Source organism: Podarcis cretensis, assembly GCF_951804945.1.
Source record: "Podarcis cretensis genome assembly, chromosome: 12".
NCBI classification, from domain to species: domain Eukaryota; kingdom Metazoa; phylum Chordata; class Lepidosauria; order Squamata; family Lacertidae; genus Podarcis; species Podarcis cretensis.
In genome coordinates this window covers 4925341-4940008 of record NC_137181.1, presented here as the reverse complement: position 1 = coordinate 4940008, position 14668 = coordinate 4925341, and the positions used below count along the sequence as shown (strand labels likewise).

General features: G+C 48.8%; 1 protein-coding gene across 3 annotated transcripts in view; it reads left to right on the top strand.

The window, feature by feature from the left end:
* Positions 1–646: 646 nt before the first annotated feature.
* NBEAL2 (neurobeachin like 2) overlaps positions 647–14668 on the top strand; it is a 213124-nt gene continuing 199102 nt past the window's right edge. For 2 of the 3 annotated variants that reach the window (XM_079996293.1, XM_079996289.1), the window contains exon 1: positions 648–860. In XM_079996293.1, coding sequence (XP_079852419.1) covers positions 810–860 — 51 coding nt within the window. In that variant the 5' untranslated portion in view covers positions 648–809. Of the gene's footprint in view, positions 861–14668 lie in introns of all 3 variants that reach the window. The other variant, XM_079996291.1, reaches the window with a different exon arrangement.

The following is a 14668-nucleotide window of genomic DNA, read 5'->3' as shown; positions in this document are numbered from 1 at the left end:
GCGGGCCTTACTCCCGAGTAAGACCTGTCCGGCAGAAGGCAAAGCCTTGAGCGGCTGGAAGGAAAACGAAAAAAAAAAAGTGGCGGCCGTTGGTTCTGCGATCCCAGCTCGAGAGGCTAATTTAATTTAATAAATAGCAACAATCCTTGAACCTACTCGGGAGTAAAGCCCCTCCTTTGAACTCGCCGTAAAAGAAGACCGGGCGGGGGGGAAACGGGCATTTGAGCCCTAACCGCAAGCAACGCCGCAGGCCGCGGGGACTCCTCGCGAGTAAAGCGAGGCAGTTCTCCCTGCGTGAAGCTCAGGATCAGGTCCAAAACGGGGAGGCATTTCCTCGCTTCCGCAGCTGGCGGCCACGGGACTACTCTGAAGTCAAGCGGCTCGCCGAATCGGGGCCCCCACCCCACCCCAAAGGCGAGGAGTCCGTGCGCCCCCAGGCGAGGCTGCGCGCCGTGGCGCACACCTGGAGGAGCAGCGGCGGTGGCGGCGGCGTTGTTGGCGAGGCGGCGGCGTCTCTCCTCCCTCGGGGCCGGGGCCGGGCCGCGAATCAGGTGCTGGGAGAGGAGGAGGAGCCGGAGCCGGAGCCGGAGCCCGAGGGCTGGCAGCGGCCGTCGCCACCAGCATGGCGGAGGGAGCGGAGCGCGGCGCCCGGGGGAGCTTTGCGCGCCGCTTGGAGTGAAAGGCGGCGCCGCGCGTAAAGTTGCCCTTGCGCTAGCCGGGGAAAAGGCGCTGCCGCCGCCGCCGCGCCATGGATCTGGCCGCCGCGTGAGCCGGGAACGGAGGGACGGGAGGCGCAGCCGCCCCGCGCCATGGCTTCCAAGGAGCGCCTCTACGAGCTATGGATGCTCTATTTTGCCAAGGTAGGCGCTTCCCCTTTGCGCGCGCGCTTGCGCCCCTATTTTTTTTTGGGGGGGGGGTGCGAGGCTGCGCCCCTCTTTTTTTAGGGGGTCTCTTTCCTTCGCCTTTGGAAACACCTGCGCCGACTCCTCGGGAATAAAAAGGACCTCTGGTTTTGGGGGTACCTGACCCCCCCCCACGTCTGTTGCTTGTTACACCTCTCCTGAAACCCTGCCTCTCCTCCGAATTTAATCCTTTTGTTCCTTGTTTTGCGTTTATTTGGGGTGCGTGTGTTGCACCCCTATTGTTTATTTCCTTCCCATCTCTGGGGGGTACCGGTTGCCTTTTTCTTTCGGAAAATACCCGGGGGGGGGAGGGAGAGGTTACCTGCTTGCTCTTAAGTTGTTTACTGCCTCGCACCTGTCCGCTCCAAAAGAGAGTCCAGTTAAATCGAGGACTCTTTCACCCTCGATTTACCTGCTCTTTCCTTTTGTTATCGGTTCTGCGGAGAAGAGAATTTTCCGTTCCTTCCTCCCCCCCATCAGTTTGCTCCCCACCGACCTCTGCTTCTCCTTCGCACCTTTTGGGGGGCACCTGCGGCACCCGACAAACCAGCTCCAATTTCTACTTTTGTCTTGGCAAACTCCCAGCACCATGCCTTCCTTGGAGCGAAGATCTTTCTCTTTCTCTACCCCCCCCCTTTCAAAACACTGAAGTCAGACCAGAACACCTGTTACCTGCGGTTTTAAAAAAACCCCACCACCACCACCAATCCTCTGGCTTGGAGATGTCCAGAATTTGAACCCGGTACCTCCTGTACCACTTCCAAGTCCCGCTCAAAGTCTCCTGCACCCTACTTGGGTTACCTGCAGTCCATAATGTTTCTTAGCTTGTTCCACCTGTCACCCCTTTCTTTGTTCCACCTGTCCGCCCCCCCCACCAAATATTATATGCTCCTTGGAAAGTTCACGTTGGTGTTGCAGTTCAAGATCCATGACTCCTCTTAAGTCCTACAAAGTTAGTCACTATGACCCTTTAACTTCAGTAGGCCTACTCTTGGGAAAGTACCAACATAGGACTTTCTGCCTGGGGACAATGTCCATTTCCTGACCCCCTGCTGATGCCCCCCCCCAAAAAAACTTCCTGGTGTGGGTGACTTTGGACCCAATCCCATCCCCATTTGCACCTGTTAACCCCCCAGTTTCTTTCATTCTCCTGGGACATCTCCATGCCTGGAAGAGGCGATTTTTTTCCAGTGGGAAACTCTGGGTGTACCTTTAATTTGCAGATAATATAATCCCATTCATCTCCATGCGTTTCATGGGGTACTCCCCCAACTCTCCCACAATTACCTGAAATTCCTGCGCTTTCTATTCCTCCTGGCCAATTCTCTCGGCGCAATGTCTTTAAAGCACCAAAGAAATCTTAATTCCTTTGCTTCCCCCTCCTTGGGCAGTGGGTTCCTATTTGGGGGTGGGGGTGGGGGTGGGTATATGTAGCTACCAGAAAAAAATGCCAAGCGCCGTGCTCTCCTTTGCCTATCCCTCCCCCTTGCTGTCTGATGCAAAATAGAATTGCAAATTTTTGCAACCCCCTGCGGGTTCCAGTCGGAGAGCAGGAAGGTGCGCTTTCTATTGTGACCTGTGTGTGGTGAACTTGGGGAATCGCGGAGCAAGTGTGCGATGCGGGGGGGGGGGTAGTGGTTTGGATTGGATGGCCGTCAGGTCACCCCCCACTTTCCATGGGGACGGAATCTCGGCGATTCACTCTGTGCAAAAACCATTGTTCCTTTTGCAAGGGCAAGGGATCATTTTGCGAGTTCCTTCCCCCACTTCCCTCCTTCCCAATTAACACCCCCCCACCCCCAAAAAAATAACCCAGACCTGAAGCAGGCCCTTAGGGAATTGTGGTGTAGGAGAGTCGAATAGCTAGTCTACTTCCTGGGTCCCTTTGCTGTGCGTATGTGTGTGGTTTTTGGCTGCTTTTTTTGGACGGGCTTTTGTTCCTGATCTTTTTCTTTTCTCCATTTAAAAAAAGAGTGTGGGGGTGGCCGCCTCACGAATGTTTGCATGTGCTCACTCCAGAGACACGTGTGTGTGTGTGTGTGTGTGTGTGTGTGTTGTCCGGATCCTTCGGCTGGGTCTTTTGTTCGCTTCTGCTCTTAAATAAATAAATTAAAGACACAATAGCCTGGAGAAGTTTGCATGGGAGGCGGCTCGGAGCAAAGGCATGGCCTTCCTCGGAAATCCTGCTTCTTGTGTGTGTCAGCCTGCAAAGCATCTCTCCTCCCGAGGGGGAGGGAGGGGTCCCTTGCACGTTGATGTGTGCAGGTCGCAAATTAAGAAATTACTATTTAACTGGAAAAGCATATCCTGCTCTTGCCGATTCTGCTCAATAATAATAATAATAATAACAACTTATTTATACCCCGCCCATCTGGCTGGGTTTCCCCAGCCACTCTGGGCGGCTTCCAACACTATTAATAATAATAATAATAATAATAATAGTTAATGCTAAATTTATTTATACCCCGCCCATATGGCTGCGTTTCCCCAGCCACTCTGGGCGGCTTCCAACAGAGCACTAAAATACAATAACCTATTAAGCATTAAAAGCATCCCTAAACAGGGCTGCCTTCAGATGTCTTCTAAAAGTTTGGTAGTTATTTTTCTCTTTGACATCTGGTGGGAGGGCGTTCCACAGGGCGGGTGCCACTACCGAGAAGGCCCTCTGCCTGGTTCCCTGTAACCTCACTTCTTGCAGGGAGGGAACAGCCAGAAGACCCTTGGCGCTGGACCTCAGTGTCCGGGTAGAACGATGGGGGTGGAGACGCTCCTTCAGGTCTACTGGACTGAGGGCGTTTAGGGCTTTAAAGGTCAGCACCAACACTTTGAATTGTGCTCAGAAACGTACTGGGAGCCAGTGTAGGTCTTTCAAGACCGGCGTTATATGGTCTCGGCAGCCGCTCCCAGTCCCCAGTCTAGCTGCCGCATTCTGGATTAGTTGTAGTTTCCGGGTCACCTTCAAAGGTAGCCCCACGTAGAGCGCATTGCAGTAGTCCAAGCGGGAGATAACCAGAGCATGCACCACTCTGGCAAGACAGTCTGCGGGCAGGGAGGGTCTCAGCCTGTGTACCAGATGGAGCTGATAAACAGCTGCCCTGGACACAGAATTGACCTGCACCTCCATGGATAGCTGTGAGTCCAGAATGACTCCCAGACTGCGCATCTGGTCCTTCAGGGGCACAGTTACCCCATTCAGGACCAGGGAGTCCTCCACACCCGCCCGCCTCCTGTCCCTCAAAAACAATACTTCTGTCTTGTCAGGATTCAACCTCAATCCATTAGCCTCAAGCAAACCTCATGAGCAGGTAGCATATTTAACACACCTTTAAAGCACCCTAAAGATCCTAGAAGCTGTGTGGTTTCCCTGTTGCTGAACCTAGCACCCTTACCAAACTATAATTTCCAAGGTTCTTTGGGGAGGGGGAAAGCTTTGTGCTTTAAATGTACAGCATGTGCATAGCTGTCACATTCGCTGTATGTTTACAGCACATTTAATGCATGTGGCTTCCCTCAGAAAACTCCAGGAGCTGTAGTTTACCTCCCGCAGTGCTACAACTCCCGGTACCCTTGACAAACTACATTTCTCAGCATTATTTGCAGGAAGCTGTGTGCTTTTAATATAGGGTGTATATGTAGCTTGTACATTTTCAGTGACCGTGGAATGAAGAGGGGGAATCGGCTGGGAAGCTGGAGAGAGGGCAATGGAATGGAGTGCCTTAGGAAAGGGAGTGGCTGGCGGGGACCAGGAATGTGACCTTTCCCTGCAGGGGTTGATAATTTACTGCAGGTTTAGCCAAGCTGGTGCTCTGAGATGTTTTGAACCATCAACCCATTTAACTTTCTCCCCCACCTAGCTACTCCTTATACAGTGGTACCTTGGGTTACATACGCTTCAGGTTACAGACGTTTCAGGTTACAGACTCCGCTAACCCAGAAATAGTGCTTCAGGTTAAGAACTTTGCTTCAGGATGAGAACAGAAATCGTGCTCCGGCAGCAGCAGGAGGCTCCATTAGCTAAAGTGGTGCTTCAGGTTAAGAACAGTTTCAGGTTAAGAACAGACCTCCGGAACGAATTAAGTACTTAACCTGAGGTACCACTGTACACCCCTTCCAAAATCTGCTCTGAAGGACTGGGTGAACCCTAGAATTTGATTTAGGGGTTCACATGAAGCGAAGAATGGAACTGTGTGAATGGAACTTTTTCGCTGGGTACCACACAGGGAATTGCATCAAACCAAGCTTTACTCAGGGTAGACCCCTTGGAAATGGATGGGCCCAAGTTTTCCATGTCCATTCACAAAATAAACGAGTTTATTTTGAGTAGGGCGAACATTGGAACGCAACCCAGTAATTAGGAAGCTTGACAGTTTCAAAATCGTAATTAATGTTTTCACAGGTGATTGTCCCCTCCGAGTGTGTGAATCGGGAGATTGCAGGCAGTGATTTGGGTTGTTGGAATTTATTCCTCAACAGTTTTCAGTACAGTCGATAAGAGTCTGAGACCCTGCATCTCAGGGTTGTGGGTTTGAATCCTGCTTTGGGCAAAAGATTCCTGCATTTCAGGGGATTGGACTAGATGACCCTCGGTGTCCCTTTGAACTCAAATTCTGTGATTCTAAGAAAAGGAAGGACCTGCTGTTGTCTTTTAAATGTTTGCAAATACAGTATTCCAGGCGACACCTCTACATAACAGAACGCTTAAATCGCATTTAAGTGTGCCTTAATTCCCCCCCCCCCCTTATGTTATTTCGGGTTAAATACTTGTGGAATGTCCAGTGGAGGCAGCGTAGTGAGCGTCCGACTTGGAAGACCCGAGTTCGAATCTCGCTCGGCACATGGAGCTCACTAGATGTGACCATGGGCGCCCCTCACCGCCTCTCAGCCGAACCTACCCATAGCTGTCAACATTTCCCTTTTTTTAAGGGAAATTCCCTTATTCCGAATTGGATTCCTCGCAAGAAAAGGGGAAAGTTGACAGCTATGAACCTACCTCACAGGGCTGTTGTGGAGTTTAGATGGGGAGGGGGGAGAACCGTGGGTGTTGAATACATAAATGACGAGACCAAAAAGCAGCGCCGACTTTTATTTTTAGCCTTGTTTGCCGAAAGAGAACCTTTCTGTTTTCCAACCTCCTCAGGCAACAATGACCTGAATGAATTAGGGCTGGATTTGCCAAGCCCCTCGTTGGACTAGTGGAGCAATGAGCTGGGGAATTTCCAGTCGCAAGTCACAGATCTAGGGCAGCTCCCTTGTAAGGGGGCACGTATTGCGTTCAGAAGGTCGTGGGTTCAAATCCGGGTACCCCCCTCCTGCATTGTGGAGAATAGCGCTGATTGCTTTCCTGGGTAGCAGCAGAGACACAAACCAAACAACGTGTGCCGGGCGTTTTCAAACCCTCAAAAAAGCGTTGTGAGGTTTATTTATTTACTTTTAAAATGTTTTTTATTAGGAATTTCAACAAGACATTTTATCAAAAAACATATCCTTAATCCCCCCCCCCCAATAAAATAACCCACCTCCCTCCTCCAGACTTCCCTCAGCACCTCTCTCTGGTTTATCAACAAATATTACTCTCTGCATGCTACAAAATTGTATGGATCCTTAATTTACCTAACTGACTATTGTCAATAAAAAAGTTTGCGAGTGTTTATTCAAAACCTGCCGAGGAGTCCAGTTCATTTTGTTGCTTCTTTAAGTACTTTGTAAAAGGTTCCCATTCATCTTTAAAGTCACAGTTATCCTTGTCCCGTAGTTAATAATAATAATAATAATAATAATTATAATTATAATTATAATTATAATAATAAATTATTTGTACCCCGCCCATCTGGCTGGGTTTCCCCAGCCACTCTGGGCAGCTTCCACAGAGACCAAAAATACGCTAAAATGTCACACATTAAAAACTTCCCTGAACAGGGCTGCCTTCAGATGTCTTCTAAAAGTCTGGCAGTTGTTTATCACTTTGACATCCGGTGGGAGGGAGTTCCACAGGGCGGGCGCCACCACAGAGAAGGCCCTCTGCCTGGTTCCCTGTAACTTGGCTTCTCACAGGGAGGGAGCCGCCAGAAGGCCCTCGGCGCTGGACCTCACGTCCGGGCAGAACGATGGGGGTGGAGACACTCCTTCAGGTATACTGGACCGAGGCCATTTAGGGCTTTAAAGGTCAGCACCAACACTTTGAATTGTGCTCGGAAACGTACTGGGAGCCAGTGTAGGTCTTTCAAGACCGGTGTTATGTGGTCTTGGCGGCCACTCCCAGTCACCAGTCTAGCTGTTGCATTCTGGATTAGTTGTAGTTTCCGGGTCACCTTCAAAGGTAGCTCCATGTAGAGCGCATTGCAGTAGTCCAAGCGAGAGATAACTAGAGCATGCACCACTCTGGCAAGGCAGTCCGCGGGCAGGTAGGGTCTCACCCTGCGTACCAGATGGAGCTGGTAAACAGCTGCCCTGGATACAGAATTGACCTGTGCCTCCATGGACAGCTGTGAGTCCAAAATGATGTGTATTTTGCCAGTTCTGCAAACTGTCAGTTTTTCTTGCCACCGTTGTCGCACACAAAGTGAGGTTTAAAGGATGTTCTCTCACTTACGGTGCATGGTTCTTGCAATGCTGAAACTGGGATCACGGCACATTTCAAAAAATGCACCTGCTGTCTTGAGTCTGGATAGCCATTGGAATCCTAGAATTCTTGGGAACCCCAAGGCTCATCTAGACCAACCCGGCTTGCGATGCAGAAATCGCAGATAATATTTATTAAGCTTGGGCCCCACCTTTCCTTCAAAGAATCTGAGGCGACGCCTACAGTTTCTGTCCCTCCCTGTTTTCGCCACACAACGACCCTGTAAGGTAGGATGGTTTGAGAGGCAGCCGTTTGCTCAAGGCCACACACCCAGTGAGTTTCGTGACAGAGAGCAGGGGATTAAAACAATGGTTTCTTCTATGTCCTAGTCTGACACTCTTAACACAGCCATGGGACCCTGGATGCCGTTGGACTACGACTCCCATCGTCCCTAGCTACCAGGGCCAGGGATGATGGGAATTGTAGTCCAAAAACCGTTATATCTAACAGTTACATATATTAAGAAAAAGTTCAATTACAGTATGATAAAAGTGTGTATTGGCAATAAATAATTGGCAATAAGTAATATGAAATATGGAATAGATGGGAGGTTGGGTCTTTAGTGTTAAGACCAATTTATGTTTTATTGTTAAGAAAATTATGGGGGTTTTTTGTTTTCTTTTTTTAAAAAAAATTATTAAATTTTCCACAATTATAACAAAAACCACAAAGCAAAATAACACACGGAAACAGAAAAAAGGGAAATTACAACAATATAGAAGAAAGAAAAAGGAACAATAAACAAAGAATAAAAACAGACTTAATTCTTTAAAAATCCCACCTTTTTAAACCTCTTAATTGACTTCCTCTAGTCCCTCCCATCTGAGTTTCCTTATATGTTAAGAAAATTATGTGTCTATGGTTATTCCTGTGTGTAATTTGGTATTTGTGGTTTTTTCTTTTTTTCTTGCAGTATCCATAAAAATAATAATAATAAAATAAAATAAAATAAAATAAAATAAACAGTTGGGGGAGGGCTCAGTTTGAGAAAGCTTGCTCTAGCCACTACAGCACACTGTCCAAGGCAAAAAGTTTATGACGGGGCTGCTCTCCTCTCTGTCACATTGGCAATTTCTGGCTGTTTTGCCCTCCCCAAAATCACTTCCCTCTCCGGAGATCAGAACTGGGAGCAGGGAGGTCAGGGCAGCTGCCGTTGCGAGTTCAAGAGTTGCCACTTCAGGGAAGGAGGTTGTCTGTCTGGGCTCTGAGCTGCTTGTCTGAGGTCACTTGAGAGATCGGGGCTCGGATCGCTGAATCCAGAAGACAAAATATTTCCCGGCCTTCTCTGCAAACTCTCGTTTCAGGGCCAAACCAACAGAATAGTTTCCCAGATATTTCTTCCCTTCTTCTCTACCTCCCCCCCCCCCCCCTTTTTTTTTGGCTATCGTCCCTCCGTTAGGCAAATTGTGTCCCCTACAACAAGATCTTTGTTTTCATTCTGCAAAAAGAAGAGGGAAAAAAGCGAAAACTGCCCGGGCGAAGGGGAATTCCTCTCTCTGTTGTTGTTGTGTTCAAGAGGAAGCCAATGTAGCTTGCAGAATACTAATAAAGCCAATTGAGGAAAATAAACAAGATCTGATTTGCTTGGAATAAGCATCTGCAATGATAAATATATATATTTAAAAAGAATACTCAGGGTGGTCGTGCCTCCGTTGCGCTGATCAGAAGATAAGAGCAATGGCAGAAGAGGTAAAAAATAAATAAAAAGGTTTAAATAGAGATAAAGAATTGGGTCGTGCTGGGCTTTTCCTTTCATTTTCTGCTCCGGGTCGTAAATTAACAAATTGACTTTTTATATGAACAAAGGTTAAGATGCGGGGTTCATTTACTGGTCTGTTTTGCTGTGCCTGCTCTCGGTTGAATTTGTGTCCTTTTAAAGCCACGGGGGTTTGTCTCATCCCTACTTCTAAGCTTGTCCAAGTCGTCGGCCGTCGCGGCATCTTGTGGCAGGGAGTTCCGCAGGGTGCACTCAGCGAAGGAGCCCTTTCATGGAAGCACGTGTAGTAGCTCAGAGGTAGAACATCTGCTTTTCCCACAGAAGGACTCAGACTCTGCCAATCAGTGTAGGCAGCATTGAGCGAAATGAATCTGCGAGTCTGAGCTAGATGCATCAAAGTCAACTTTCTCTCTCTCTCTCTCTTTCTCTCTGCATGTCGATTGACAGATTATTTGGTTTCTCTACCTCTTTTGTGGGGTGCAAGTGGCGCTGTGGGTTAAACCACAGAGCCTAGGACTTGCTGATCAGAAGGTCGTCGGTTTGAATCCCCGTGACGGGGTGAGCTCCCGTTGCTCGGTCCCTGCTCCTGCCAGCCTAGCAGTTCGAAAGCACATCAAAGTGCAAGTAGATCAATAGGTACCGCTCCTGCGGGAAGGTAAACGGCGTTTCCATGCGCTGCCCTGGTTTCGCCAGAAGTGGCTTAGTCATGCTGGCCACATGACCCGGAAGCTGTACGCCGGCTCCCTCGGCCAATAAAGCGAAATGAGCGCCACAACCCCAGAGTCGGTCACGACTGGACCTAATGGTCAGGGGTCCCTTTACCTTTACCTTTACCTTTACAACTTCACTAGCATCTCTCAGTATGTGAACAACACCGAACTTACCTTTTGTTGTTATCTCCATGAACTTACCTAAAAAGATAAAGAAAACAAAGTCTGAGTTAAGCACTTGAAAAATCCATTGAAATAAGACATTATAAGTTCAGCTTAGGTTGGGTAGTTGTTTGTGGCTTTGCATAAGGTTTTGTATTTTTCTCAGAAGATGGATAAAGAATGAATAATCATTTTGGTAATTAGAGTGGTACCTCAGGTTACATATGCTTCAGGTTACACACTCCGCTAACCCAGAAATAGTGTTCAGGTTAAGAACTTTGCCTCAGGATGAGAACAGAAATTGTCCTCCGGCGGCGCGGCAGCAGGAGGAGGCCCCATTTGCTAAAGTGGTGCTTCAGGTTAAGAACAGTTTCAGGTTAAGAACAGACCTCCGGAACGAATTAAGTACTTAACCAGAGGTACCACTGTATTGTGTTTGTATATTAGTCGCCAACGTGTTGCATGAGTCATACTACAATCCCCAATCGCTACCTGATTCCTGCCTACCAGGTTAGCTCCCAAGTGTGCAAACTGACTAGTGATGTATGGAAGTGAGAGCTGGACCATAAAGAAGGCTGATCGCCGAAGAATTGATGCTTTTGAATTATGGTGCTGGAGGAGACTCTTGAGAGTCCCATGGACTGCAAGAAGATCAAACCTCTCCATTCTGAAGGAAATCAGCCCTGAGTGCTCACTGGAAGGACAGATTGTGAAGCTGAGGCTCCAGTACTTTGGCCACCTCATGAGAAGAGAAGACTCCCTGGAGAAGACCCTGATGTTGGGAAAGATGGAGGGCACAAGGAGAAGGGGGCGACAGAGGACGAGATGGTTGGATAGTGTTTTCGAGGTTACCAGCATGAGTCTGACCAAGCTGCGGGGGGCAGTGGAGGACAGGAGTGCCTGGCGTTCTCTGGTCCATGGGGTCACGAAGAGTCGGACACGACTAAACGACTAAACAACAACAACAACAGTGCAAACTGACTCTGCTAAAGGGCGTTGCATTTTGCAAGTGACTCTTCGGAGGAAATGGAAAATATTTTTGCAGCGCCCTAGTTGTCTAGGAGTCCTTCGTATCATTGGGTTTTTCACCTTGACTTGCTGCTGTCAAATGCCTGGTTGCCTGAGCTAAAGCCTGAGTTGGAAGCTGCTTCTCTGAACCACATGACGGACGCAGGTTTATTCCTGACAACCACCCTGACTATAAACTGCTCCGTGTGAAACTCAAAGCGACGGCGAGAGCCGTTTCCAGAAGGTCTGCAGTGGTCCCAGGAAAGCGATGATCGTTAGGCTCTCCGGGACCTTTTCAAAACCTTGCTTCCCCTTGGCTGTTAACCTCCATTTATTTAATTGGCCCCTGTCCAAGCATGGCAGAGAAACGCAGGCTGCCTGTTCGTGTTCAAAATTTGCCAGGCGAATTTTGCACCTGGCTATCAGACAAAGGGGTGCGGGTGGCGCTGTGGGTTAAACCACAGAGCCTAGGACTTGCCGATCAGAAGGTTGGCGGTTTGAATCCCCGCGACGGGGTGAGCTCCCATTGCTCGGTCCCTGCTCCTGCCAACCTAGCAGTTCGAAAGCATGTCAAAGTGCAAGTAGATAAATAGGCACCACTCTGGCGGGAAGGTAAACGGCATTTCTGTGCGCTGCTCTGCTTCGCCAGAAGCGGCTTAGTCATTCTGGCCACATGACCAGCTCCCTGTATGCCGGCTCCCTCGGCCAATAAAGTGAGATGAGCGCTGCAACCCCAGAGTCGGTCACGACTGGACCTAATGGTCAGGGGTCCCTTTACCTTTACCTCTTCCTGCAAGGACACATGGTTCACCCCTCTCCTTAATTCATCTCTACAACCACCCTGTGAGGTAGGTTAAGGGGCTGTCACGGACTCCAAGTTCACCCAGGGAGCTTCAGGACTGAGTGGGGATTTGAACCCTGACGCTCTAACCGCTACACCCCACTTCCCTCCTAGAGTCCTTTTGTGATGGGGCACCTCTATTCAGTGATCTTCAGTAGGTGAGCAGCGTTGACTGCAACCCCGTTCTTCAGGAAATTTCGAAGATGTGGAAGTCCCTTCGCTTTCCCCCTACAACCCCCCGGGGGGAAAACTGAAACAGGAGGAAGAGGATTGAAATGGTATCCAGTACTTGTTTCCTTGTCAAACCTAAGCTTATATTACTGGTTTGCCAGTATAAGATGCATCATTTATAACTTGACATATAAAGCTGTGCTATTTAAAATATATGTGCCATTTGCAGAGCAATCCGTCGCCTGGTTTCGCAAAAGCACGTTCCACTCTGTTTAGCGGAGTTTGCCCCCAGATAAGTCAACACAGGGACTGCAGCCTCAAAGGTTGCAAACGCCTTTATACCTTCTGTATAACCAAAATTGCAAATATACCCGATACAGGCAGCAGGAGGAGAAAATTGCAAGCTCCATAGCCTTTGCCGCCAGAGAAGCAGGAAAATGCAGAAGGCGTTGAAAGTAAAAAAACCAAAAAACCTGCCAAATCAGGGATGGGAAATTTGTGGTTCTTCAGAATTTGCTGGATAATCCACATCCCCTTTGAGCAGTGTTGTGTTTTGTTTGTGAGCTGAAAGCAGCAACGCTGGGTTGCATTTGCTGGACTGATACCCGTTCTGGATATGGGATAAATCAGGGAACACTGGAGATTTCTGCTCCTGTTTCCATTCAGAACATGAGAAGAAGTTGCTGGATCAGGCCAGTGGCCCTTCCTGTTTGCCAGATGCCTGGCAAATCCACAAGCAGCAGCCAAGTGCAAGAGTCCTCTGTGAATTTGTCTACTCCTAGGTTAACCAGCATCTTTTAAAGCATTTTAAAAGCAGAGACATCACCTTGCCAACAAAGGTCCGTATAGTTCAAGCTCTGGTTTTCCCAGTAGTGATGTATGGAAGTGAGAGCTGGACCATAAAGAAGGCTGATCGCCGAAGAATGGATGCTTTTGAATTCTGGTGCTGGAGGAGACTCTTGAGAGTCCCATGGACTGCAAGAAGATCAAACGTATCCATTCTGAAGGAAATCAGCCCTGAGTGCTCACTGGAAGGACAGATCCTGAAGCTGAGGCTCCAACACTTTGGCCACCTCAGGAGAAGAGAAGACTCCCTGGAAAAGACCCTGATGTTGGGAAAGATGGAGGGCACAAGGAGAAGGGGACGACAGAGGACAAGATGGTTGGACAGTGTTCTGGAAGCTACCAGCATGAGTTTGACCAAACTGCGGGAGACAGTGGAAGACAGGAGGGCCTGGCGTGCTCTGGTCCAGGGGGTCACGAAGAGGCGGACAAGACTAAACAACAACAGGTTAACCTAGGTTGGTCACCATCGCTGCCTCCTGCACAGGTGAGTCCCACAGTTTAACCGCGCAAAGAAGTGCTTTCTTTTGATTGCTCTGAGTCTTCCAGCCTCCAGCTTCTGTGGATGTTCACAGGTTCTAGCGTCGTGAGATAATTCTGTGAGAATTCACATATATCCAGCCCAAGAACCTTGGAATCTAACAGTTGGAAGAGACACATGAGGGTCATCAAGTCCAACTGCAGGAATCTCAGCTTGGAGAGCTGCTGCCCGCCAGAGCCTAGAGCCTCCTTCCTCCGCAGCCTAGTTCTTTCCAGATGTTGGACTGCAACTTCCGCCACACTCAACAGTCAGGGATGATTTATTATTATTTATATGTTGAAATGTATGCCGCCCTACAGCTGCAGATCTCTGGGTGGTTAACAGCAGAAAAAGCAACATAAAAGCTCAAAATACATGATAAAAACAAGAGCAGGAAGCCAAGAACCCCAACACTGCCTCCCACAAATGCATTTAAAAGCGGTAAAGGTAAAGGACCCCTGACAGTTAAGTCCAGTTGCGGACGACTCTGGGGTTGCGGCGCTCATCTCGCTCTTTAGGTCGAGGGAGCCGGTGTTTGTCCGCAGACAGTTTTTCCGGGTCATGTGGCTAGCATGACTAAGCCGCTGCTGGCAGAACCAGAACAGCGCACAGAAACACCATTTACCTTCCTGCCGGAGTGGTACCTATTTATCTATTTGCACTTTGACGTGCTTTCGAACTGCTAGGTTGGCAGGAGCAGGGACCGAGCAACGGGAGCTCACCCCGTCGTGGGGATTCGAACCACCAACCTTCTGATCGGCAAGCCCTAGGCTCTGTGGTTTAACCCACAGTGCCACCCGCGTTCCTTAAAAGGAGTACAATATGCTAATGAGCCAAAGGCTTGGCTGAAATGATGGAGCGAAATCTAGGCATGGTCAGGCTGGAGTAGAGAGCGATGGTTGAGATGGCTTAACACTTTGATCTGTCCTTCCAGTTCTGGTAAAGGGAGCTGGAAGCAGTACAGCTTTGTTCCTCATCCTTTTATCGTTTCAACGCTCCTCTTTGGACCAGATCGACAGGTGTCTGCGAGCAAAGGCAGAATGCAGGCATATGGTGGACTCTGTGTTGGGGTGTGTGTGTTTGGCGTGGTGTTGTGATATGATCTGAGGCCAATTTTATAAAAATATATTTTTAATTAATTTTCAGATACAAAACAAAATTATACACTCCATACA